The sequence below is a fragment of the Leopardus geoffroyi genome, chromosome B4, assembly GCF_018350155.1.
Source record: "Leopardus geoffroyi isolate Oge1 chromosome B4, O.geoffroyi_Oge1_pat1.0, whole genome shotgun sequence".
Classification (NCBI taxonomy): domain Eukaryota; kingdom Metazoa; phylum Chordata; class Mammalia; order Carnivora; family Felidae; genus Leopardus; species Leopardus geoffroyi.
The window spans coordinates 25544205-25569151 of NC_059341.1; the positions used below are offsets into that span (position 1 = coordinate 25544205).

Sequence of the window (24947 nt, forward strand, 5' to 3'; positions counted from 1 at the left end):
TGGAACTAAAATAAAACATGTAATACAACACCCCCATCCCTGCCCCCAAAGTCAGTGTCTGACATGACCCATGATAAAGAGAAACATCAACCAATTGAAAGCAAACTGGAAATGATACTAGAACCATTACCAGAACTGGATTTCATATGAACGAGAGGAAAGACTCAGTATGTTAAGGAGAGACACGAAAGGTACAGAAAGACCCAAATCTAATTTTGGGAGATGGAATTACACTACCTGAGATGTAAAACACACTGACGGAAATAAAGGTAAATTAAACATTGCATATATATATATATATATATATATATATATATATATATATATATTCTGAACTTGAAGGCATAGGAATAGAAACATTCCAAATTAAAACACAGGGAGGAAAAAAGACTGAAAAAAATGACCAAAGCCATAAGAAGCTGTGCGAAAATGTCAAGCAGCCAGATGTAGGTGAAAATGGAGTTTCCAAAGGACAGTAGAAAGAGAAGGGGACAGAGAAAATTATTTGAAGAAATAATGGCTCCAAATTTTCCAAATTTGATGAAAACTAGAAGCCTATAGATCCAAGAAGCTCAATAAAACCCAAGCATAAGAAACATAAAGAAAACAACACCAAGACACATCATAATCAAATTGCTCAAAATCAGTGAAAATGATAAAATCTTAAAAGCAGTAGTGAAAAAATGACATCTAGGTAAACAAACATAGAAGGACAGCAGATTTCTTCTCAGAAACAACGCCAGTGTGAATAAAATGAAGTGACATGTTTACTGAAGGGAAAAATGTCATTGTAAAATTCTATGCCTAACAAAACTATTTTTCAAACACAAAGACAAAATAAAGTCTTTTTTAGACATATAAAAGATGAAAGAGGGGCACTTGGGTAGTTCAGTTGGTTAAGCATCTGACTCTTGGTTTTGGCTCAGGTCATCATCTCGATGGTTCATGGGTTTGATCCCTGCATCAGGCTCTGTGCTGATAGCACAGAGCTTGCTTGGCATTCTGTCTCCCTCTCTCTCTGCCCCATCCCTGCTTGCTCTCTATCTATCTCTCTAATAAATAAATAGATAAATAATAAACACTTAAAAATGAAAGAATTTATCAACACAGCTGTACTACAAGAAATGTTAAAAGTCTTTTGGGCAGAAAGAAAATGATACCAGATGAAAATCTGCATTTATAGAAAGGAGTAAATAGCACTTTTTCTAATTTATTTAAATCTCTGTAATTTATAATCGGTCATTTATAGCCCAAAACAAGAACAATGTAGAGTTTACAACATGTATGAGTCAAATGCATGAGAACAAGCACAAAAGTCAGGAGGACAAAAGTGGAGGCACAGTGTTGTATGATTCTTCAACTATATGTTTCTGTGTATAATATAATGTGAAGATGATGTGCTGAATTATATATGTATACTATAAACTCTAAAGCAACCATTAATCTAACAACAAAGAATCGTAACTAATAAAAACTAAACAAATAAATAACAAAAAAAGGAATAAAGTGGAATGTTCAATTAAGCCAAGAAGATGACAAAAAGAAAAGATGGGAAAGGAAACAGAGAAGAACAAATGAAATGACATTTAAGGCCAACCATGTCAATAGCACATTAAATGTAAATAGTGCAGACACCCTCCCCCCAAAAGGCAGAAGTGATATGAATAAAAAAAAAGCAAGTCCCAATTAAATGCTGCCCACAAATAGCCAATTTGGATTAGAATTAGAAAGCTTAGAAACAGGTATAGAATTTAGCATGCTAATTCTAACCAAAGGAAAGCAGGAGTTTCTCTATTAATAGCAGAAAAGGCATATTTCAAAGCAAAAAATATGCCAAGGTATACAGGTAATTTCATACATATAAAGGGGTCATCAAGAGGACATACTATTCCTAAATACTTTTGCACTTTAATAAGAGTTTCAAAATGCATAATGAAAAAAAAACTGATAGAATTGTGCGAAAAAAATTGGCAAATCCACAATAATGGGTATTTCTGTAATGTACTGGTTAACACATTTGCCTCACATAATAATTGATAGAACAAGTAGTTATAAAATCAGCAAAGATGTAGAATATTTGAACAATATTTATCAACTGGACCTTATTAAACTTTATAGAACACTTTATCAACCACATCAGAATGCTCATTTTTTTCAAGTACATGTGGAATATTAATAAGTTAAACCATATTCTGGGTCACAGAACAAATCTCACACTAAAACAAATAGTCAAGTAATATATGTTCTCTGACTACAATGGAATTAAATTATAAACCAGTAACAGACCAATTAAAATCCTCAAATATTTAAAAACTAAATATCACACTTCTAAATAATCCATGGGTCAAGGAAGAAATCAAAAGGGAAACTATAAAAGTATTCTTAACTGAATGAAGATAAAAACATGACATCAAAATTTCTGAGAGGCAGCCAAAATAGTATTAGAGGAAAATTTATACAACTAAGTATCATTATTGAAAAGATTAAGGTATCAAATCAATAATCTTAGTTTTTACTTTAAGAAAGTAGACAAAGAAGAACAAATGAAATCCCAAAGTAATCAGATGAAAGGAAATAAGAAGATCACATTAGAAATCAATAAAATAAAAAACAGAAAAAGAGAGAAAATCAAAGAAACAAAAGTTAGTTCTTCAAGAAGATAATAGCACTGATAGGCTTCTAGTTAGACTGATCAGGAGAAAAGACAAACATTACTAATACCAAGAGTGAAAAAAATGTCATAACTATAGATTATAAATCTATATTAAAGGATAAGAGAATATTATGAATAAGTTTATGCCAATACATTTGAGAATTTAGATGAAGTGAATTAATTCCTTGAAACACACAAATATTTCAAGAAATATTTCAGAAAGAAATAAATAACCTGAACAGCTCTATATTGATTAAAGAAATTGGATTTGAAGTTTCATACCTTCGAAAATGAAAACTAGGTTCAGGTGGCTTAACTTGTGAATTCTACCAAACATTTAATGGATGAATAATACCAGTGCTATAAAATTCTCCCAGAAAACTGAAGAGGAAGGAACACTTTCCAATTCATTTACTGAAGCATTACTGTGATAGCAAAAAGGAGACATTACCAGAAAAGAATACTTGCAAACCAATATCCCTCATGAACATAGATGCAAAACTCTAAGCAACATTTTGGCAAATTAAATTCAACAATGTATAAAAAGGATAATATATTGTGACCAAGTGGATTCATCCCAAGAATGCTGGGTTGGTTTAACATTTGAAAACCAAATCAGTATGATTCTTTATGATAACAAACTCTAAAAGAAAAACCATAAGACAATCTCAATAGATAGAGTAAAAAGCATCTGACAAAATCCAGTATCTATTCCTGATTAAAAAAAAATCCTCATTAAAGTAGTAATAGAAAGAAACTTAGCCTGATGAAAGTCACCTAACAAAAACCTATAGCTAACAGTAAACTTCATGGTGAAAGACTGATTATATTCCCTCCAAAATAAGGAATAAAACTAGGATATCTGCTCTTACCACTTTTTTCCCCGATATCATACAGGAACTTCTGGCCCATGAAGTCAGGCAAGAATATATAAAGGGCATCCAGGTTAGAAAAGAAGAAAAAGAAGTCTTTTTTGTAGATGGCATGATTATTTATGTGAGACACTGGCAACTGACAATCTGTTTTTGTATGGCTTCAAAGAATGAAGAATGGTTTTTACATTTTTGTATAGTTGTAAATAATAACAACAATAAAAGAAGAATCTGCAACAGAGACTTTATGTGGCCCATAAAGCCTAAAATATTTACTATCTGGCCCTTTAGAGAAAATGTTTGCCAACCCCTGGTCTGTGTAGAAAATCTACATAGAAAATTTATGCAGAATCTCCACAAGCCTACTAGATCAAATAAGTGAATTTAGCAAGGTCATGAGATATAAGATTAATACACAAAATCAATTAAACTTCTACATAATTACAATGAACAATTAGAAATTGAAATTTTAAAAATTCCACTTAGAGTAGCATCAAAAACATTTACATAGGGGTAAATCTGACAAAAGATGTAAAAACCCTATGTGATGAAAGTTACATAATATTGCTGAGAAATAAATAACACAAAAATAATGGAGAGATATTTCTTCTTTATGAGTCAGACGACAATAATGTTACGATGTCAATTTTCCCCTAGTTCAATGCCATCTCAAAATCTCAGAAAGCATTTCCTGTAGAAATTAACAAACTGGTTTAAAAATTCTTATGGAAATGTACAAAACTAGAGTAGCCAAAATAATTAAAAAAAGAAAAAGGTAGGAAAATGTATACTACCTAACTTTAAGGCTTACTATAACAATATAGTAATTAAGACAATGTGGTATTGGTGTAAACACAGACAAACAGAATAATGGAACAAAGCAGATACAGTCAACTAAATTTTTTCTCCAAATTACAAGATCCAAGAGATTCAGTGGGGAAAGGATATATTTCAACAAATGATGCTCAGATGCCCCCTAGGATCATAAACAAAAATTGACGCAAAATCATTCACAGACTTAAATGCAGAACCAAAAAGTTATAAAACTTCCATACTAAAACATGGAAAATCCTTGTGATTGTGTATTAGGCAAAGATTTCTTGGACATAACCCCATTTAAAAAAGAAAAAGATAAATAGAACTTCATCAACATCAACTTTGGGGGGAAGTCATTATCTTGATCTAATAATGGCTTCTGGGTATTCATATATACATTAAAATTTTTCAAATTGACCTTCTAAACATGTGCATGCATGTGTCATTTATAAAGCTATCACATGTTTTAAGTTAAATAAAAATGAAATAAAACATTTGAGATATATATATGTATATATGTATATACATATGTGTGTATATATATATATACATATACACACACACACACACACACACACACACACACACACACACACACACATATATATATATAAAATATTAGAGTTAAAAATCTAACTTGCTGGAATCCTTAAGTAATTTTTACATTTCTTTCTCACTTTAAAGGATAAATGCAAATAACAGGAAAAAGCCAATCAGAAGCAAGTCTATATATAACTCCATATTTGGTATCATCACATAGTCACTCATACGTACTAGTGCTAACTAAGTAATTTAATAGCATATCACCAACAGACTATCCCCAGCACTCCAGGGAGTATCTGGAGTGTGAGGAAAGTACATAAGACCACAAAGTTGCATAAAGAGTTTTAATTAACAGAAAATATTACAGTTCAATCAAACATTAAGTATGTGGACTGCATTACTGTGAGAATTACTGGGTGATCTTAGCCTCTGAAGTCCCTTTACCTGACTCAAAAGTGTTAGTGATATTTTTCTTTTCCTGTGCCAGGCTTCAAGGTTCATCTTCCACACTCTCTGCAGTGCCACTTCATGTGCTGAGTCTAGGAGGCTGCCAAGACAACCTTTTCCTTCCACCCAACTTGAACTGCTCCTCCCTCTCTCTGTTGGACCCACTTCTGATTGTATTTTTTGCAATCTCTTCAATTTCCTGCCTTCCAGAAAGTTACAGGTCATAATGTAGCTTTCACCTGCCTGGTATAGATATTTGCAAAACAAATCCAACATTATAATGGGGAAGGGAGCTTAATGCCTTTTATAGGTGCTCATCATCTTTCTATCTGATCACTTTTTCTGCTCATCTTGCTCAGTGAAGTTTTGCTCATCTTGCTCAGAAGTTTTTCCTGCAACTTCTTTCCCTCCTTGTATGACTTTCCTGTGTTATGGTTTTGTTATAATTAGCAAATAACCTTGGTACATCCCTTAGACTTCTCACACTTTCAGCAGAATTGCCAACAGATCTGCATCCATGTTTACAAGGCTTTGTAACGATGCAAGACCATGGGCTGATGCTTTTGAGAAGGTTTGTGTAAAATCATAAAGAGGATAAGGATTATATTATTATTATATTATATATATTAAATATTATATATTTAATTATATATATATTATATTATTCCTCTCATGCTGCATTTACCAGAACAGGAGATTTCTCAGGGTGTATAGAAGAGTCTTACCTGGAAAGGCTCTAACTCCAGGATTATTTTTCAACATAATTGAGTCAGGAAATCCTTGTTGACCGCTTAACAGTATTTAAACACAAACCCTTTGGAAACTCCCTCTTCCTCTGGCTTCTAGAACTCCTAGACAACCTGTTAACTTCTTGAAGTTATCTTAACAGCTCTTCTTCCTACCTATATGCACTGTGAATGCAAATGTAGACATTTCCCCAGCTTCTCTAAACTCTCTCCCAAAAACAACTTATTCACCCTCACTTGCGACTTAATTACTTCTCACTGATAATCCCGATCTTCCCTTCTCTCCTGCCTCTAGACTTGTACTGTCCAATAAGAAAGCCACTAGTCACTAGTGAGACCTTGAAATGTGGCCAGTCCCCCTTGAGATGTATCATAAGTATAAAACACAAATATAAGAAAAAATTAATATGGATTAAATGTTGAAGAATATTTTGGATATATTGGGTTAAATAAAATATATTACTAAAAGTAATTTCATTTGTTTCTTTTTATCTTTTCTGAAATTCTAGCTCCTAGAAAATTTAGTATTACATATGTGGCTTGCATTACATTTCCACTGAACAGCGCTGCTCTAGACCTGAAATTCAAACTGACCATTTAAATTGAACACAGTAGAAGCTGATACCAATCTATTCCAGACCCTCAAGTCTGTTCACTGTTATTATGGAATAAACATCAGTTGGCATGAGACACATAGCTTGTATAACATCAGCTGCTGCTGTTAAGGAAATTGTATGATGAAGGAACTAACTCTAGGATAAATAACTTATGAACTGGGTGACAGGATGACTCTGGTAATTGTCAAAGAGCCTGTCAGCATCACTCATGGGCAGCTACGGCAGGAATGTATGTAGGACTGGGAAATAACACTATATGCTTTTGACTAGAAAGGTACAGCAGTTATGAATGAAAACAACCAGGGATTTGCCAAAATAGTGGATAAAGTGTATATGCATTTGGAGTCAGAAATGTGAGCAGTTACACATTGTGACATATTCACCTCAGGTACTGTAACCACCTAAATGTGCCAAATATTTTCTTACATGATCTTGGCTAATAGAATCTTCCTCTTCACCTAGCCTAAAACCTGGAGTCATTTTTGACTCAACCCTTTCCTTTATTCCCCATAGCCAAGCACCAAACCCCATTTATTCTACCAACACCCACTTGCCACATCCACATTTTTTTCCTCCTTAAAGAAAACCAGGGAAGGGAGACACAGGTCCATATGCTGCCCCCACGGTCCCAAGAGGGAGAGCTCATGATTTGGCCTGCCGCTATATGGTGACGAGTAACTTACAAAAAAACAACGTCCCGTTCTTTTCTCCAGTAGAAATAGCTGGTAGTTAGGAATGCAAATAGGTGAGATGGACAGGCCCTCAAGATACCTTAAGATGACACAGGAAAGGGTTTTAGAGCAGAACAAACCCTATTTTCTTTCTTTGCTTCTCTCTTTCCTGTCCCTTCCCCCTAATTATTTTTATTGCCTTCTTTTTCTAATACATGTAAGCTGTGTGGGTCGGTGAACACAGTTTCATTACTTGACATAGCAGAATACAATTCCTAAGTGATTTTGGATTATCTCTTGACTTGTGTTAAGAGGAAATAACTCAGAATTGCATGTGCAGCTGGCATTTATGTCAATTAAACTGTAAACCTTATTGAATTTTAAGACTTTGAGTAGCCTAGAAATTCTCTTCTTAAACAAACTGGCAATTGTCTAAGCATATGTACCAGGGTACTTAATTTTTATAGTTTCATTGTTTTTAAAGACTCTACTGATGGCATGTTAGGTTGTGCGAGTCCTGTTCAATAACAGAATGCATAGATATATAAAGTCTATGTGCAGAAGCTCTCCTGTGTATTGATTGATTATAGGCAAAGAAAATTTGATGCACAGATTTTTTTTCGAAAAAATCTGTCTTTGAAATGGTCCTTTGCTGTCACAGTTAAGACCGTCAAACTATAGTCTAGTTGTTTCAGTCAGCTCCTTTGCTATTGAGTTCATGCCAGTATTTTATTTAAGTGCTAAGTAAATAATATATTAAGTGGAATTATGAGTGCCACTAATTATTAATGTGCTATACATTTCCTTAATCAAATTCAAATTATAGAGCAATTACTAAACTGAGATGTTTTATAATCTTTGATTTAGAAAAATTCGATCTCTAACTTTCCTGCAGCATAAACCATACTAACACATGGTTCAGCTGCAGCCATGATCCAACACATGGGCAGTTTGTGTGTCCAAATATCCCCCATCAATTAAACCCTATTGTTACATAAGTTTCTTTCCAGCCTCTGTACACCTGCATTGGACTAAACCACAAAGTCAATCAACTGTACCTTTACTGCGCCATTCTCGTGGATGGTGACACAGTTGTCGGCATCTTCTGAGAGTTGGTACAAGGCTTGAGCTGTTGCTCGATGCACATTGGGGTCATCTGACTTCAGGTAATGCACTAATGGAGCCACTGCTTTGTACTCGCCAAAGGCCACTCTATTTCTGCCCCACATACAGCAATGTGAAATAGCTTCTGCTAGATGACGCCTCAGTTTATCATTATTCTGCACAAAGGAAATGAATTGTGGTACACGCATTGCAAAGAACCCGTGAGGTCATGTTTCTGTGCTACCTGTTTATTATCCAATAAAATGCCAGTGAGTCAAGGGAGAAGGGCTAAGTGGCTATTCAGGTGGTGTCTTGAAAGAAATTAGTATTTTGGTGGCCCCGATGGACCAACGTTCAATCCTGAATTTTCTTCTTATGACTTTAAAAAATGTTTAACTTTTTTTAATTGACTACTGAACATAGTTAATACACTCAAAAGCAATCAAGTGCCTGGCATTTGTTATTTGCTCAAGGTTTGATTTCCTTTTGAGCAAGTGCTCTAATAAAAAAAGAAAAGTAGTTAAAGAATACTGGGCATTCTTAAGGGAGCATTTCATTTAACTGGCATAGGTAGATTCACCCTATACTTTCACCCTAGGAATACTTCTACATCAGTAATATACCTTGGTTTCCTAGAGGGAAAAGACAGTGCAGCAAACAATGATATGTTTGAGTCCGCCATTTTCCTTTCTATATCCTTTATACACGCTATATCCTTTTTTTGTATGTAATTAACTGCAATAGGTATAATATAACCAAATAGGATACAGTTTTCTGCTTAATAATTGTACTATTCTCTTGATTGAGGCAACGACTTGGTGTCCTTAACTGAATCTGGCAGTTATTCTTAGGAACTCAGAATTAGACTAAAAAGTCTTCTAAACCAAGCATCCTTCCAGTGATTGAATTTCTGCTCTACGACTTTCCTGCCAAGAGGTAGCCCAAGCTATGCTCAAATACCTCTGATCGTGGTGAAGTCATTATCTCTCAAGGCTGCTTATTCTATCTGGCACAGCTCTGAATAAATAATACAGTGGTTGCCAAAGTCTTCTAGTTCAAGAATGCCATCAATCCAAGCTTGCTAAGCCTGGGGAAGAGCATTTAACTTGTAATGTTGGCATGAACAATCATCTTAAGGATAATGAATGATAATGATGGTGGTGATGGAAAATGATAGTTAACACTTCTATAATAACACTTACATTTGGCACTACTTTACTTGCCAGCAACAAATAAAAAACAGCCTATATTTTACAAGGATCTTGCATATTAAATTGTACAGTTAGAACACACTTTCACATTGATCAGTCTCGGAGACATTAAATTAGTTGACCAAAATCTCATACCTCATAGGTGATGGATATTAAGCTTGAATCCAGGTCTCCGGACTCTAAGTTTATGGTTTTTACCACTACTCCATGATATCTTAAGACCATATACATTTAAAATAAAAGGATGTGTTACTTACTGTATTTGCTAGTTTGGACAATAAAGGGACAACTCCACGATCTGTAATAACAGCCAAATTTTCTTGATCTTTTGCTATATTTGTAATAGCAGCACATACACTTGCCAAAACTTCTTTATTATCTGATTTCAGTAAATTGACGACAAGTTCTAAACCACCAACAAAGGAACGGACCATTTCTCCAGCATCCTAGAGAACAATTAAAAACAAAAGATGTTATCAAAAATAATCTTTTGATTAGCATTTTTTAAAAAAAAGCAGAAAGTAAGGATAAGGCTATTAAGTACACCTTTGGCATAAAAAATTCAATTTATTTATTATACATAATTTCTATGTATGTTTGCATATGTACATAACCACACGATTCAACTTCAACAAATATTTATTGAATAACTATTATGTGAGAGTTACCATGCTAACTACTGGGAATACAGAAGTTAGTAAAATACAGCTTATTCTTATTTGCAGTAGTTATGCTTTATGAAGTCATCACAAAAATTGAGTTAGTAAAGGGGCGCCTGGGTGGCGCAGTCGGTTAAGCGTCCGACTTCAGCCAGGTCACGATCTCGCGGTCCGTGAGTTTGAGCCTCGCGTCAGGCTCTGGGCTGATGGCTCAGAGCCTGGAGCCTGTTTCCGATTCTGTGTCTCCCTCTCTCTCTGCCCCTCCCCCGTTCATGCTCTGTCTCTCTCTGTCCCCAAAATAAATAAACGTTGAAAAAAAAATTAAAAAAAAAATTGAGTTAGTAAATACTGAACCATTGTTTCTAGGGGGAATGCAGTGTTAGGTCAACAGATCAATACAACACTGATCAATAGATAACCTTGTTTTATGGGTTTTTCCACTTAGGCTATTTTATTTCATACATTGTTAATTCATCAACTCATGGACACCTGGACTCATGGTGAGTCCATGGCTGAACTCATGGACACCACCACACTATAAGTCATGCCTGAAGGAAGCTTATCTAACACATGAATTTTCTCTGAAAGGCACAGCCTTCTTGGGTTTAGGAACACTAGAGAGCACTGGGTTCCACACACAGGGGCCATGTTAAATAGTGAAATCACCAACAAAACCCACAAAGATGTGAAAAATATGGCACTAAGTAGACAACAAAATTGATGCTTGTTAACAGTATGGGAGCTAACAACAAAAAGGCAGAGAGTCATCTTGTTCAACCTCAGCTGAGAACGTGCATTTTGGGCAACTCAAAATTTTCACCTCGCCGTGCACGTCCAAGAATGACCATGGAAGTGCTGTGAGTATTGATTTCAGGGTTACAAAAATTTTAGCAAGAGGGTGAAAATTCCCAAACAGACTCTGTGAAGAATGTAGATTGACTGTGCATGCTCTTTTGCCATCATGTTGCTTGCCATCCAGTGGGGAAGAGTGGCATTAGGAGATAAGGGTAATGAACAGCACTAAGAGGAAAGAGGTAAAGATACTACAATGACACGCAACAAGGGAGGCATTCAAGGACGTACCCCGCCCCAAGAGAATGTTGGTAAACTAAAGTCTAAAAGATAAGGAGTTATCCAGGATGGAGGGGATAATCATGAAACAGACCTGAGAATGAGAGAGGAGGCACCTTTTTTTTTTTTTCTTCTTCAGTGTAGTGTAGCTAGAGCATAAGTATGAAAGGGAGAATGGGAGAAAATGATACTTCCTGAGATCTTGAAGGCTCTTTACTGTTAGCCTTGGCAGAGAGTATAGAGATCATTTTAAGGGCATGAGAAAGCCACTGAAAAGGTTTAAGTGTGTGTCTTGGGGGGGGAAGAGTGGGGAAGGGCATTTTATCAATTTTGTATCACAATAGCTCTCTCAGGATTGCAGAGTTGAGGTTAGGGCAAAGAATGTGCTGGGGACTCAGAGGCTATTTCATTAAGGTCACTTAAGAGGTGGTGGCAGTTTGGATGCAGGTTATGGTCTGGACCTGGAGAAAGGGGTGTGGGTTGGTGAACACCAACTGGAGACGATGAGGACCAGTGATCTGATGGTGATGCCCATGTTTCTGGTTTGACCCCATGGTTCTCATGTTGGAAAGGCAGGGTGTTGTTTTCTGTTCTTACGGTGAGAAAGGATGGTATTTGATATTAGGAGGCCTAATTTGAATGAAATGCCTACAAGACATTTAAATGGAGACATCCAGCAGTCAGTTGCATATATGCCTTTGGAGCTCAGGAAAGAAAACCAGGCTTGTGTCATAGACTTGGAAGTTGTCAGTATGGAGACCGTAACTGAAATAACGGATGTGAGAGATGGTGAGTGAGGGAGAAGTGGGTTCTCTGTGTCAGTGCTGCAAGTGTGGGTGGGAAAAGAATTTGTCAGAGGAACCTGAAAACGGATGGTTGCCCAGAAATCCTCACCTCCCTAATGTATGGTGGTGGCTGTGTGATGTCCAATTATTTGGCTCTGGGGCTTTCTCAAGAACTTAATACCTTTTTTTTTTCTTGGTGCAGAAGGTGATTTTATTAAAGCATGGGGACAGGAACCATGGGCAGAAAGAGCTGTACTGGAGTTGTGTGTGTGTGGCTGGGGCGGGGGGGGGGGGGCAGGGTTCTCTGGAGTTGGGGAGATAAAGTCAAGAAGGAGTTTCCAAAGAGAAATTAATACCTTCTAAGTGCCAATCATGTATCAGGCACTTTGCATACATTATCTCAGTTAAACCACACAATAACCACACAGAACAGATATTATTTCCATTTTAGATTTTAAAGACTGAGGTTTCAAAGATGTTGAACACCATAAACTAGACTGTGTCCCTCAAGGGGCTGTGTTCTAGTAATCATAATGAACTTTATAATCATAAATCTGAACATCTCATTCCCCTATCTCCCCAATTCTTTCATTGCCCTTAGGCAATTCTTCTTGCCCTTAGGATAAAAAACAAACTCCACATGTGGTTTACAAGCTTTTCATGGTGTGTGTGCCCCTGGCTTTCCTGCCTCACCTCTCTGCCTTGATCCCCTCTTCCAGCCCCCTACACATGAGCCCTAAGCCAGTCCCACCCCAACCCCCCACCCACATCCCCTGGCCCAGGAGTTAATAATCAGAATTCTGACACTCACTCTCTGAGAATGTGGCTCATTAAGTCTGGGATGGGGCCTATGAATTTTTTTTTTTTTAATCTCTTGTGAGTCTGAACTTCAGCCAATATTAGGAACATCAGTCTTTCAAGTTCATGTCCTCAAACGTGCCACTTGCATGTCTCTGTATCTTTGCCCATGGCTTTTTTATCTATTTCCCCACTAGCTTGGGACTTTCCACATAGCCTTGGCTACCAACTAAGGTAATGTTCTCTTTAGGGAGGCTTTCCTGAACTGTGAGTCTGGATTAAGCTGCTCTTACTATAACACCTGGTTTTTCCATGTTATAGCATTTACTACTCTCTGCAGGAGTGACTTAAATTGATTTGCCTTTGTTTATTGTTGTATGCCGAGTTTTTGTGAAAGTTTCTGGCAAGTTTCTAGAAACCCCATTGAATGAACTTGCAAACTCATAGCTACAAAAGGAAGCTTTTCCTGAGGACATAATGAACCAAACTAAACTTCTAGGGAATGGTAAAGGCAGGACCCCCTCAGGTTCTTCCCAAGTGTAAGTGGAAAGTATCTTCTCCACAACACGCTGCCTCTCCTGCCTGCTATGGGGACTGTGCAAACAATATTAGTGGCCTTGTTCTCAATACCACATGTAAATACAGGACACACTTTCACATTCTGATGTGTTAAAATTACTTACAAAATATTTGCCATTTTCCCTAAAATTCTACGATAAAGCTTGTTATATAAAACAAATGATTATACTTTCAACTGAATTCTACACTGTCACCTCTACACTAAGGCACAATCAAATCAAAAGACTGTAAAAGCTAATTTATTAACCTTTGGTCAAATATCCCACATACATTAATCCACGTTGCCATTTGAAGCATTTAGTAGTGGTAGTTGCTGTAGTGCTATTTCCATGTTGTAGGTGAGGAAAACCTTAGAGAAATAAATTAATATGTGCAAAGTACAAGAAGGATACACGGCAGAGTGGGATCTGAATCCATGTCTGCCTGGCCCCGAAGCCACTCTACAATACTGCAGTCATTGGTCCGAATGAAATAAATTCATAATCTTAATCATGTACTTGGTCTGGATGCATGAGTAAACTCAAAAGCAAAAACAATGGCTCTTAGAATTGCAGGGAACTTCCAATGTGCAGCCCCCAAACTCCACTTTTTTAAGTGATGTTATGTGTGTCAATAAGCTAATATATTAGTCAATTATGAAACTACAGAACGATTTTTCTTTCTCAAGAAAGACTGAAGGAATTCTGGGAAGATGATGGTGGCATAGTTTTTGAGTCTCTCTCAGAAAACAGAGACACTAGTGGCAGCAAAACAAAAAGCACAGAAATGCTAAACGAAAAGATATCGTCACAGACCCCCAAATATAAGCAGATTGGGGCAAACTACTGAAATTACAAAGCCCACATGTTCTAAGAAACCAGAAATCTGCAGAAAGAGGGACTTGTAAAGGCCCTAGAACCAGGGAGCCCACACTGATTAATGAATAAGACCAAAATGCCCCCAGGTCTGATGGTGCTGGAGCATTCTGTGGTCTGAATCCTTTGAACTCGTTATACTACAAACTGAAGGTTCCTTCTAGGTTGAAGCCTGCACTGAGGAGAAACTAGTGGGAGCTGCATACAAATAGAGCACAGCAGGGACAGAGGGATGAAGGAATGATAGAGTCCAGGTAAAAAGAGAGGAGGGGAACAAAGCAGTCTGAGTTTGCTCTCCATCACTGGGAAAGTAACAGAAATGGGATCTTGAGGACCATGAAATTAGAAATGCCACCCTGGTCCACATCTCCCTCTCAAAACACCACGAAAACTCACTGCACTTAAAAATGAGAAAAACAAAAAGACTATGGTCAATTTCAATATAGAATTACTAGAAGAAAAGGAATGAGCTGAAAGAACATTACAGAAGCAATGAAAGGAAAATGTTAATTAGAATTATCAAAGCTTACAAATTGGGTGATTAGTAAAAAAAAACAATTGTTAAGGGCAGGTGAAACCCATCTACAAAGAATTGGACATGAAAGCAGAATTCATTTTGAAAATGAAGAGTAAACCAGAAGGAACATAAAAATGAATAAATATAATGGGTAATACTTTTAAATAAATAGAATATGTGGAGAGTCCAAGGTGACAGAGGTTGGGGGAGGGGGGCAGCTGGGTGGCTCAGTCGGTTAAGCATCCAACTCTTGGTTTCACCTCAGGTCATGATCCCACAGGTTCGTGAGTTTGAGCCCTGCTTTGGGCTCTGTGCTGCCAGTGTGAGACCTACTTGAGATTCTCTCCCTCTCCTTCTCTCTCTGCCCCTCCCCCACTCACACTGTCTCTGCCTCTCTCAAAATAAATGAATAAACTTAAAAAATGATAGGGAAAAAGCTAACAAAAAATTGAAAAGACTAGGCAGAGAAAATAACATATGCATAGTGAGTCCCTAAGAAGGGAACAAAGCAATACAATGGAGCAAATTTTGAAAACCAGGATTCAAGAAAACTCTCTCCTGAAATAAATAAAACCTGAGAGTCACCCTATGTACCTGGGAAAATTGGCCCAGAATGTGCTAACATAGAGAAATATTCTAGTACAACTGCTGGACTTTAATAAAAAAAATTATTTGGTCATCTAGGCAAAAGACCAAGTCACTTCTAAGGGAAAGAATAAGATATCCTTAGCCTTTTAATAGGAATGTTTTTATGCAGAGGGAAAGGAATAACATATGTAAACTACTCAAGAGAAAATGTGAATCAACGTCCTAATATCTGGCCAAAATGACCTTCAAGTATAAAACTGTTATTGGGGCACCTGGGTGATTCAGTTGGTTAAGCATCCGACTTCAGCTCAGGTCATGATCCTGTGGTTCATGGATTCGAGTCCCGCATCGGGCACTGTGCTGGCAGCTCAGAGCCTGGAGCCTGCCTCAGATTCTGTGTCTCCTTCTCTCTCTACCCCTCCCCAACTTGTGCTCTCTCTCTCAAAAATAAACAAACATTAAAAAAATATAAAACTGTTATAAACGTGGAAGACTCCAGGGAATGTGTTAACACAGGCCCTTCTGAGGAATCCACTTGACATTGACTGTCAGATCTCCAAAAGACTAAAAACACATAGACAAAAGGATGGCAGATTTCTTAAAATGCCCTATTGGCTTCATTTCCTTCAGGATGAGGTTTAAATCATTAGCATGACATTCCAGTATTTTCCCTATCTCTCTAAACCTCACCCGCTGGTGTTATTTCCCAGTATACCCTTTTGCATAAACTATATTGCAGCCTCTAGGAATACTGGTGCCATGTTCTTTTACATCTTTGACTATGTTATTTTCTTTACCTGGATGCCCTTCTAAACTAGAAACTCCTACTCAGCCCTCAAAACTGACTCCTTTTAATAGCAGCTTAAATAACATTTCCTCCATAAAATTCACTCCCTCCCCCAACTCCCCTTCTCAGTAAATTCGTTTCCTCCCCTCTACATTCCTATAGATGATTTTATCCAAAATCCATTCCCTCATTCTCCCGTATTTCCCAAGCCTTGATTTTATTTGGGTGTCTAACTCTCACACAGAAGCACCTGGAGAAAATGCATCTATACCCCAGATGTAACTCTTGATTGGCCTAAGCCTATCGCGGAAGTCTCGTTGCCTCTGCCATTATTTGTTTAGGAGTAGGCTAGATATGGCCCAATTATGGCCAGTGCGTTCTGAGATGAGGTCTCCTAGGAATCTTCTGGAAGTTCTTCTATGTATAATAAGGAATAATCGCAGGTCACACTGAGAAAGGCAGAGCAGACAGAGGAAAATAGCCTGGGGTCCTTGATGACATTGTCAAACTGCTGAATCAACCAGGCCTAAATTCTGCTTTGGCTATTTAAAACCAAAGGTATCTATAGCCATTTTTTTCATTCTATTGCAGTTGTTTCTTATGGGTCCTTTCCCCATCCGCTGCCTGGTCTTATTCTCTGACTCTCACTTGGGATATGGTCTGGTTTCTGTCACACAGTAGACTTCCAATAAATCTTTGTGGAATTGTGAAAAAATAAAAATAATAAGGGGACTATGACTTTAAGATACTTAGCTGCAGTCACAATCACTAAAAAGCAAAAAGCATTCATTATGCATTAATAATGTAACTACATAAAATGGAATATAAATGGATAAGACCACTTTGACCTCATCATCTAGTGACTTCTGGTTGTCTCACTGCTTTATCAGCCACAGCAATGGGGCCATACTGGCAGAAATAACAAAAGTGATCACATCTGCTTCTGTTCCAAGAACTTCCTAAGGTGCATGGTATGAGATAGAGGGAGCCAAAGTCTCAATGAGATCATGGGCATGGCTCACCAAGGTCTTATAATGTTTACAATCTGTGGGACAGTGAAATGTTAAGACTCAAGCCTACAGGTCCTGCCAAAGTTTGTTTGTTTGGAAGGTAAGGACCCACCCCCCCTCTTGATCTCTCTCTCTGTTTTCCTTTTTAGGTTTAAAGATTCTAAACATATGACATCTTGCCTCACATAGTTTCTATGGAAAGGGAGACAGTATATTTAAGGATGGAAAAAGTAATTATTCTGCCAATACTGTCTCTCACTAATGCTAAACGACTGGGCAAATTCAACACATTTTCCACCTTCTCACATATCTTAAAAACTAGTCTTTGCCAATTTTGCCACTGGTGTGATATTGGTTATGCACAATTCAAATTTTCATCTCTAATGCAAAAACCCTCAATTAGAATAATATTAGTCATAACAATAACAAAATCTAACTTTTTGCAGTTTACAAAGGACTTCCTCATGCATGTCTCCTCTGATCCTCACAGCTCTGCCTGTGGGAGGCATGATGTCCTCATTTTACAGACAGGAAGGCTCAAGGTTCATGAATAGTCAGTGACAAAACGAAAAATCAACTGTATGTTTCCTGATTTCTCATTTCATGTCTTTTCACTATACACTGTGTTTTAGACCTGCAAGTCCCAACAATTAATATTAATGGGTTATACCTAGTTTATAAATAGTCAGAAGAATCTTCACAATTTAGAGGGTTAACAATTCCAAAGAGATGAAGCTACTTTGCCAATGACAGTTCCTAAGACAAATAAAAACAGTAACTGAAAGAGAATATGAAACACCTTCATACTGCTATTAAAGTTTGAATGGTTGAATAAGTAGGAAAAGGTGTCAAATTCAATGAACCCAAATCAAGTCAAATACACAAAATACGATGAAAAATATAAAGTAACAAAATACTACTGGTTGAAATTCAACTAATAGGAAAATATTAAGACATTATTTACAGATTAATGAATAAAACAGAAAATTGGATGTTTTGGCAAAGAGCAATTAAATTAATGGGTATGAAATTCCTTCTCTTGCCTCCAGCAAAAAGAACTGGCAGTTTTCTGATGAGGTGAGATATACATAATGCAACTTTAAAGCACATACAAGGCAAGCGTAACATGACTTAAGAACAAAAATTTGTAACCAGGAGGGCTATAAAAACACTGTTTTGTGCCATACAGACACCATACAATGCATAATACAGTATTTGAAAAAGATTTAAAAATAGCACATTGCATATAAAAAATTCCAAAAATGCTACATTCACATTCGAACAGCATGTCAGAGAAACCAAAACTGAACAGGCAGATCTTGTCCTAAAAGTATATCCAATATATCAAATGCTTTTAAAATTCTAAATACAACACACACACACACACACACACACACACACACACACACACACACATAAGGAGAACAGACTGTTTGTGTGGCTCTATCACAATAAGATCCTTGTTCTGTTTCTAGAAGTTAAGTCCTACGGCTTAAAAAAAAATTTACTGATTTAGAACTGCTTTACACTTTCAAATGTAGTTCTTAAAAAATCAAAGTTAGGATATCAGTTAGTACTTTTTCATTCTGAACTGAAGGAAAAGTAAATTAATTTCAGGTAAAATAAATGATTCCGTCCTCACAGTGTAGATTCAGATAGCAGAAAATTCATTGTACTTTGTAGGTAGCTTTATCAAATTAAATCACAAGAAAAATAAAGAGAATAAATTCAATGGTTCTGATTTTTTCTACTTTCCTAGCCTAGTTTAAGATAATTTTCTTAAATACCACAGAGAACTGTGATTTTGCCATTTTACTATGTCCTGTGTTGATTCTGCTTTAGATACAGTGTTCTATTAATGAGGAGGTCTAAACTGTGAGAAACCATTGTGTATCCAGAGGCTTATAGAGTTAATTAAATGACATTCTTAACCGATGATGTCTTTGAAAAATGCTTACAACTTGTACAAAGAACTAAACAAATGTAAGTCATATTATCATAAAATAGCTATTATATAAATCTATGTGTGCATACACATATATATTTAATTTTTAACATTAAATATATATAGAACTTTTCTCCACTTGTACTGAATGACACAGATTAAAATGAGTACAGCAATTTCTGGTTAAGATCCAGTCAGATGCTTCTGAACACTGAGTTGTATGCATAAGGCTAAGAACAACAACTTGAAACCATACTCTTAACAGAAAAAAAAAATTAACTCTATGAAACACTATACTCTAAAAATGCCAAGAGTCTCCCCATTTATGGAGAGACTGTTTTCTAAAAGTTTACTTGTTGGGTCTACAACATCACATTTTGCTGTAAATATGTGGTTAATGTCTCAGTTTGACAGATAAGAGTCTATTTAACTCATAATGAACCTGACTTATAACACACTAACTGCAACTAATCCTCATTTGCATGAATGTTCTAATAGTTGAAGCCAGATACTTGTCTCCCTCATCTTCTGTGATGTGTAACTTTGTCACGTCAAATTATTTTCATAGGTCTCCTCTCTCTTTTATCAGAGTTTCTCTTTAAAAAATTTTTTGTTTAATGTTTATTTACTTTTGGAAGAGAGAGAGAGAGAGAGAGACAGACAGACAGACAGACAGGGGAGGGGCAGAGAGAGAGGGAAACAGAATCCGAAGCAGGCTCCAGGCTCTGAGCTGTCAGCAAAGAGCCAGACGCAGGGCTCAAACTCATGAACCGTGAGATCGTGACCTGAGCCGAAGTCAGATACTTAACCAACTGAGCCCCCAGGTGCCCCTCAAAGTTCCTCTTAAAACCCACCCAGAGTTTAACACAACTCCAGATGTGGTCTGACCAGAACAGAGTGCATCGGAATTCTTATCCTCCACGATCTAGACAAGGAACTTCTGCTAGCGTGGCCAAACGCATGCACTATTTCAGCAGTTACGTTGCCCTATTTGTTCACATTAAGCTTTGAAGTCAGCCAAAATCCCTATATCTTTTACAAGTGAATTATTATACAGCCAGTACTCTCACATCCTGCATTTACAGGATTTCCAGCTTCCTTTTATTGCATAAAAGGGATTGAACAGTTTTCATATAAAAGAGATAAGTTTTAGATGTAAATTTCACTTTGTAAAAGTGCATTTCTATGTGAAGCTTTGAGAAACATCTGGATATTCTGAGGTAAGTAATTTATCTCACCATTATTATGTTAAAAAAATTCCTCAGGGAGGCAGAAAATATAGTTCTTGAGGCAGTAGTTCCCAAACTGTGTTGCACATTAGAATTTCTGGGGGAATTTTTAACTTTCCCTAAGCCCAGGGTAGATCCCATACCAATTCAATCAAAAGATTTGGTGGTAGGACCCATCCATACATGTCTCTAGGTGATCTCAATATATAGCAAAGTTTGACAACCACTGGTTTAAGAGTTTAAGTCAAATAGTGAGAAGGCCTCGGGGCACATCCCGTTTCATCACTATTAGATATATGGCTTTGAGCAAGCTACATAACTTTGCTAAGCTTCAATTTCATCACCTGTGAAATGCAGCTAATAATAGTATTTATCTCTTAAGGGTTGTTAGAAGGATACACATAAAGCATATAACAAGGTGCCTGGCATATGATAATAGCTGTTATTAGTGTTTTTATTTTCTAATATTCTGAGAATGTATTTGTTACCAATAATTTGCACAACAAAATATCAACTTAAGGAATAACCCCTTGAAATCTGATTCCACCTATCAATCATCCTTATGAATATATTCAAAATATGTAACTCAGGTAGCAACATTTTACTATGTATTCAATCCTATTTAAAAAAATTTTTTTTAATGTTTTATTTTATTTTTGAGACAGAGAGAGACAAGACAGAGCATGAGTGGGGGAGGGTTAGAGAGAGAGGGAGACACAGAATCCGAAGCAGGCTCCAGGCTCTGAGCTGTCAGCACAGAGCCCGACGCGGGGCTCGAACTCACAGACGGTGAGATCGTGACCTGGGCCGAAGTCGGAAGCTCAACCGACTGAGCCACCCAGGCGCCCCACAATCCTATTTTAAAACCCATCAAGAATGAGTTGGCAAAAATACATCCTTGATTGTAATTAGGTAATACATCTATGTTTATTTATATCATTAAAACTACTTTCATTCATACATTCATTCACTTGGCAAATTAGAAGCCTCAGAAATGTTAAGATACTATTTTATGTTGTGAGATTCAAAATAAATAATTTGGTTTCACGTTATAATCACCTGGAGTGATTTTTTTAAGAAATAGGAATGCTGGGGCACCTGGGTGGCACAGTTGGTTGAGCATCCAACCCTTGGTTTCAGCTTAGGTCATGGTCTTGTGATTCATGAGTTCAAGCTGCACATCAGGTTCTGCACTGACAGAGCAGAGCCTGCTTGCGATTCTCTCCCTCTTCCTCTCTCTCTGCCCCTCCCCCACTTGCATTCACTCACTCTCTCTCTCAAAATACATAAGTAAACTTAAAAAAATATGAATGACTAAACTTCAATCTCAATATAAATATTGGGGGTAGGGCTCTTGCATGAGAATGTTTTTTTTAAATCTCTGAAGGTAATGTGTATCTAGAATAGAGAATGATTGATGTGAACAATTTAAGTCGTGTTGCTGTTACTTACAGAAATCATAGCATTGGTGATGAACTCCAATGCCCATGTTTAGTTTAAGAATAGAGGAGGGGGAGCCCTTCTGGAATCCTCTATCATAGGAATGAGAACACTAGCAAAAATTGCAAAATTGATTTTTTCAGAACTCTAGAATTTAATGAAAATTTAAACACAGCACGTTTATTCAAGAAAAAAAAAAGCTGAATCTCAGTAAGAACAGTGCATTTTGTGGCATTTTAGCTTTCCCCATTCTCATCTCCCTCTTCTCAGCTCTGTAGTAGACTTGAAACCATAGTATCTGGGAAAACCCACAGCCTAGCAGCCTAGGGAGGGAAGGTGGGTGTGGAGCTCCCCTAAAAGCTCCACTCCAATGGAATGGTTGGGATTTGACTTGAATGGCAGCTTCTATGAAAAGGTCCAAAGGCTTGTCTTTACCTCACATATCACCCACTGAGGAAAATTCTATTCTCAGGGCATGTCATAAAAAACATTAGTGGCAACTGTTTTAACATAAAAGCTATTTGAGATGGTAATATCACTTGGGAAAAACCAGAGGCTGGCCAAAACATAATTAAAAGGAAAATCTCAAAAAGTGATGTCCATAGAGGACCTTGAAAAAAATCCAACATATTTGTTGGGATCTAAAATGCCACAGGTATGGGGCGCCTGGGTGGCGCAGTCGGTTAAGCGTCCGACTTCAGCCAGGTCACGATCTCGCGGTCCGTGAGTTCGAGCCCCGCGTCGGGCTCTGGGCTGATGGCTCAGAGCCTGGAGCCTGTTTCCGATTCTGTGTCTCCCTCTCTCTCTGCCCCTCCCCCGTTCATGCTCTGTCTCTCTCTGTCCCAAAAATAAATAAACGTTGAAAAAAAAAAAAAATAAATAAAATGCCACAGGTAAGTGCGGGACTATGTGCATAGTCAGAAGAGACCTGAGATAGCCCTAAATGCTCACCTCTGGCTGATCTTGAGGCTCTACATGAGCAGAAAAGAAGGGTAAGATAGAGTTGTAAACTGCTGGAGTGTTCAATGTGTGCCCCATAAAACACATACAGAATACCTCACCAAAGGGTGAGAAGTCTACTAGTGCATGGAATTTAAGGAGATCTGTCAACTCATTAGCTGAAATGAGTCAACTGAGCAGAAATCTCAGTGGCCACATGGACAAAGAATACAGACGTCATAGAATTAGTTCAACAAAGTCACTAACAAATAATAGCAAAACAGCAACAGACAGCAAAAGTACAATCCCTGAGGAGAGGAAAATCTAATTTCCAGAGTTTCTACATTATATTATTTAAAATACTAAGTTTCTTTCCAACAAAAAGTTATGAGACAAAGAAAGAGGAATGTATACCACAAAATGTAACCAAGAAATATGATGAAGGGAAAAAAGCAGTCAATAAAACTGGACCCTAAGGAAGCCTGTACCATGTTGGACTTAACAGATAAAGGCTTTAAATCAGCTGTTAAAACTGTGTTCCAGGAACTAAAGGAAACCATGCCTAAACAATTAAAGATTGGGAACAATATCTCAGAAAGTAGAGACTATTAATACAGAGATTGAAATTAACTGTAAAAAAAGAATCATTAAAAATTCTGGAGCTGAAAAGTACAATAAATGGAGTAGAAAATTCACTTCATGGGACTAACAGCAGATTTGAGCAGACAGAAGAGAGATTTAGTGAACTTGCTGATAGGCCAGTCAGATTACCCAGTCCGGGGAACTAAAAGAAAATGAATGAAGAAAAATGAACATATCCTCAGACACCTATAAAACACCATCAAGCATACCATCCTACATATATGGGAGTTTTGGAAAAAGAGGAGGGAGAGGGCGAAAGAATATTGAAAGAAATAATGGCAAATGCTTCTTGAATTTTATGAAAAACTTTAACTTATGTATTCATGTATCTTGATGAATTCCAAGGAGGATAAACTCAGATATAAACACCTAGACACATAGTCAAATGGTGAAAGACAGAGAGAGAAACTTGAAAGTTGAAAATTGTATGTGAAAGCTGTACATGACTCGTCACATAAAAGGAAACCTCATTTATAGTAACAGCTGACTTCTTCTCAGAAAGCTTGGAGATGCTACCAAGATGGGGGACTCTGAAGTTCCAGACACTTGCTCCCCCATGGAAGCATTAAATAAACAACTACAGACTAACTAATATAACTTTATAGGAGCTCTGGAAACCAATTCAGAGATCTATAGCAAAGAAGCAAGAAAAAGTCAAAATAAAAACTTAAAGAAATTTCCTGGCATTTTTACTTTCTCTTGTTCCACCCAGTCCTGGCAATGGCACAATGTGGTCAGGAGGAAGCAGACCAATTCGCAGTTCCTTCCTGTGGCCAGAAGAAGCAGAATGGAAATTATTTGCAACACTCTGGCCTGTCCATGGGCTACCTAAAGAGACTGGTTTCTGTCTCACCTGACTCAGAGCTCAGACAGGAAATTGTGGCAGAGTCTGGATCTCAGTTGGTGAAAGCTGTGGAAGGCATTGTGATGTGTAAAAACTACAGGGGTACTACAGACTCACAGATACTTGGGGGCAAGATTACAGGCAGAGGAATATAATAAAACATCTGTGCCCCCAAAGAGAAGCTGGAGTGACTCTCTTTGGGAAATTAGGGCATTTAAAAGCAGCCATGAGGGGCGCCTGGGTGGCGCAGTCGGTTAAGCGTCCGGCTTCAGCCAGGTCACGATCTCGCGGTCCGTGAGTTCGAGCCCCGCGTCAGGCTCTGGGCTGATGGCTCAGAGCCTGGAGCCTGTTTCTGATTCTGTGTCTCCCTCTCTCTCTGCCCCTCCCCCGTTCATGCTCTGTCTCTCTCTATCCCAAAAATGAATAAACGTTGAAAAAAAAATTAAAAAAAAAAAAGCAGCCATGAACACAGGGGAAGTTTTAAAAAAGCATACACACAGGCACATGTAGGACACATGCTCAGAAAAGACCTGAGAAGACCTTATACCTTCACCTTGGGCTGATTCCAATAGGAATGACA

The 24947-nt window shown here is 37.3% G+C and overlaps 1 protein-coding gene across 4 annotated transcripts in view; it reads right to left on the reverse strand.

Annotated features, from left to right (window-relative positions):
- ODAD2 (outer dynein arm docking complex subunit 2) overlaps positions 1-24947 on the reverse strand; it is a 179597-nt gene that overhangs the window by 40009 nt on the left and 114641 nt on the right. For all 4 annotated transcript variants that reach the window (XM_045465769.1, XM_045465771.1, XM_045465768.1 and 1 more), the window contains 2 exons: positions 9938-10126; positions 8424-8645 (listed from right to left, as the gene is read on the reverse strand). In XM_045465769.1, coding sequence (XP_045321725.1) covers positions 8424-8645; positions 9938-10126 — 411 coding nt within the window. The remainder of the gene's footprint in view (positions 1-8423; positions 8646-9937; positions 10127-24947) is intronic.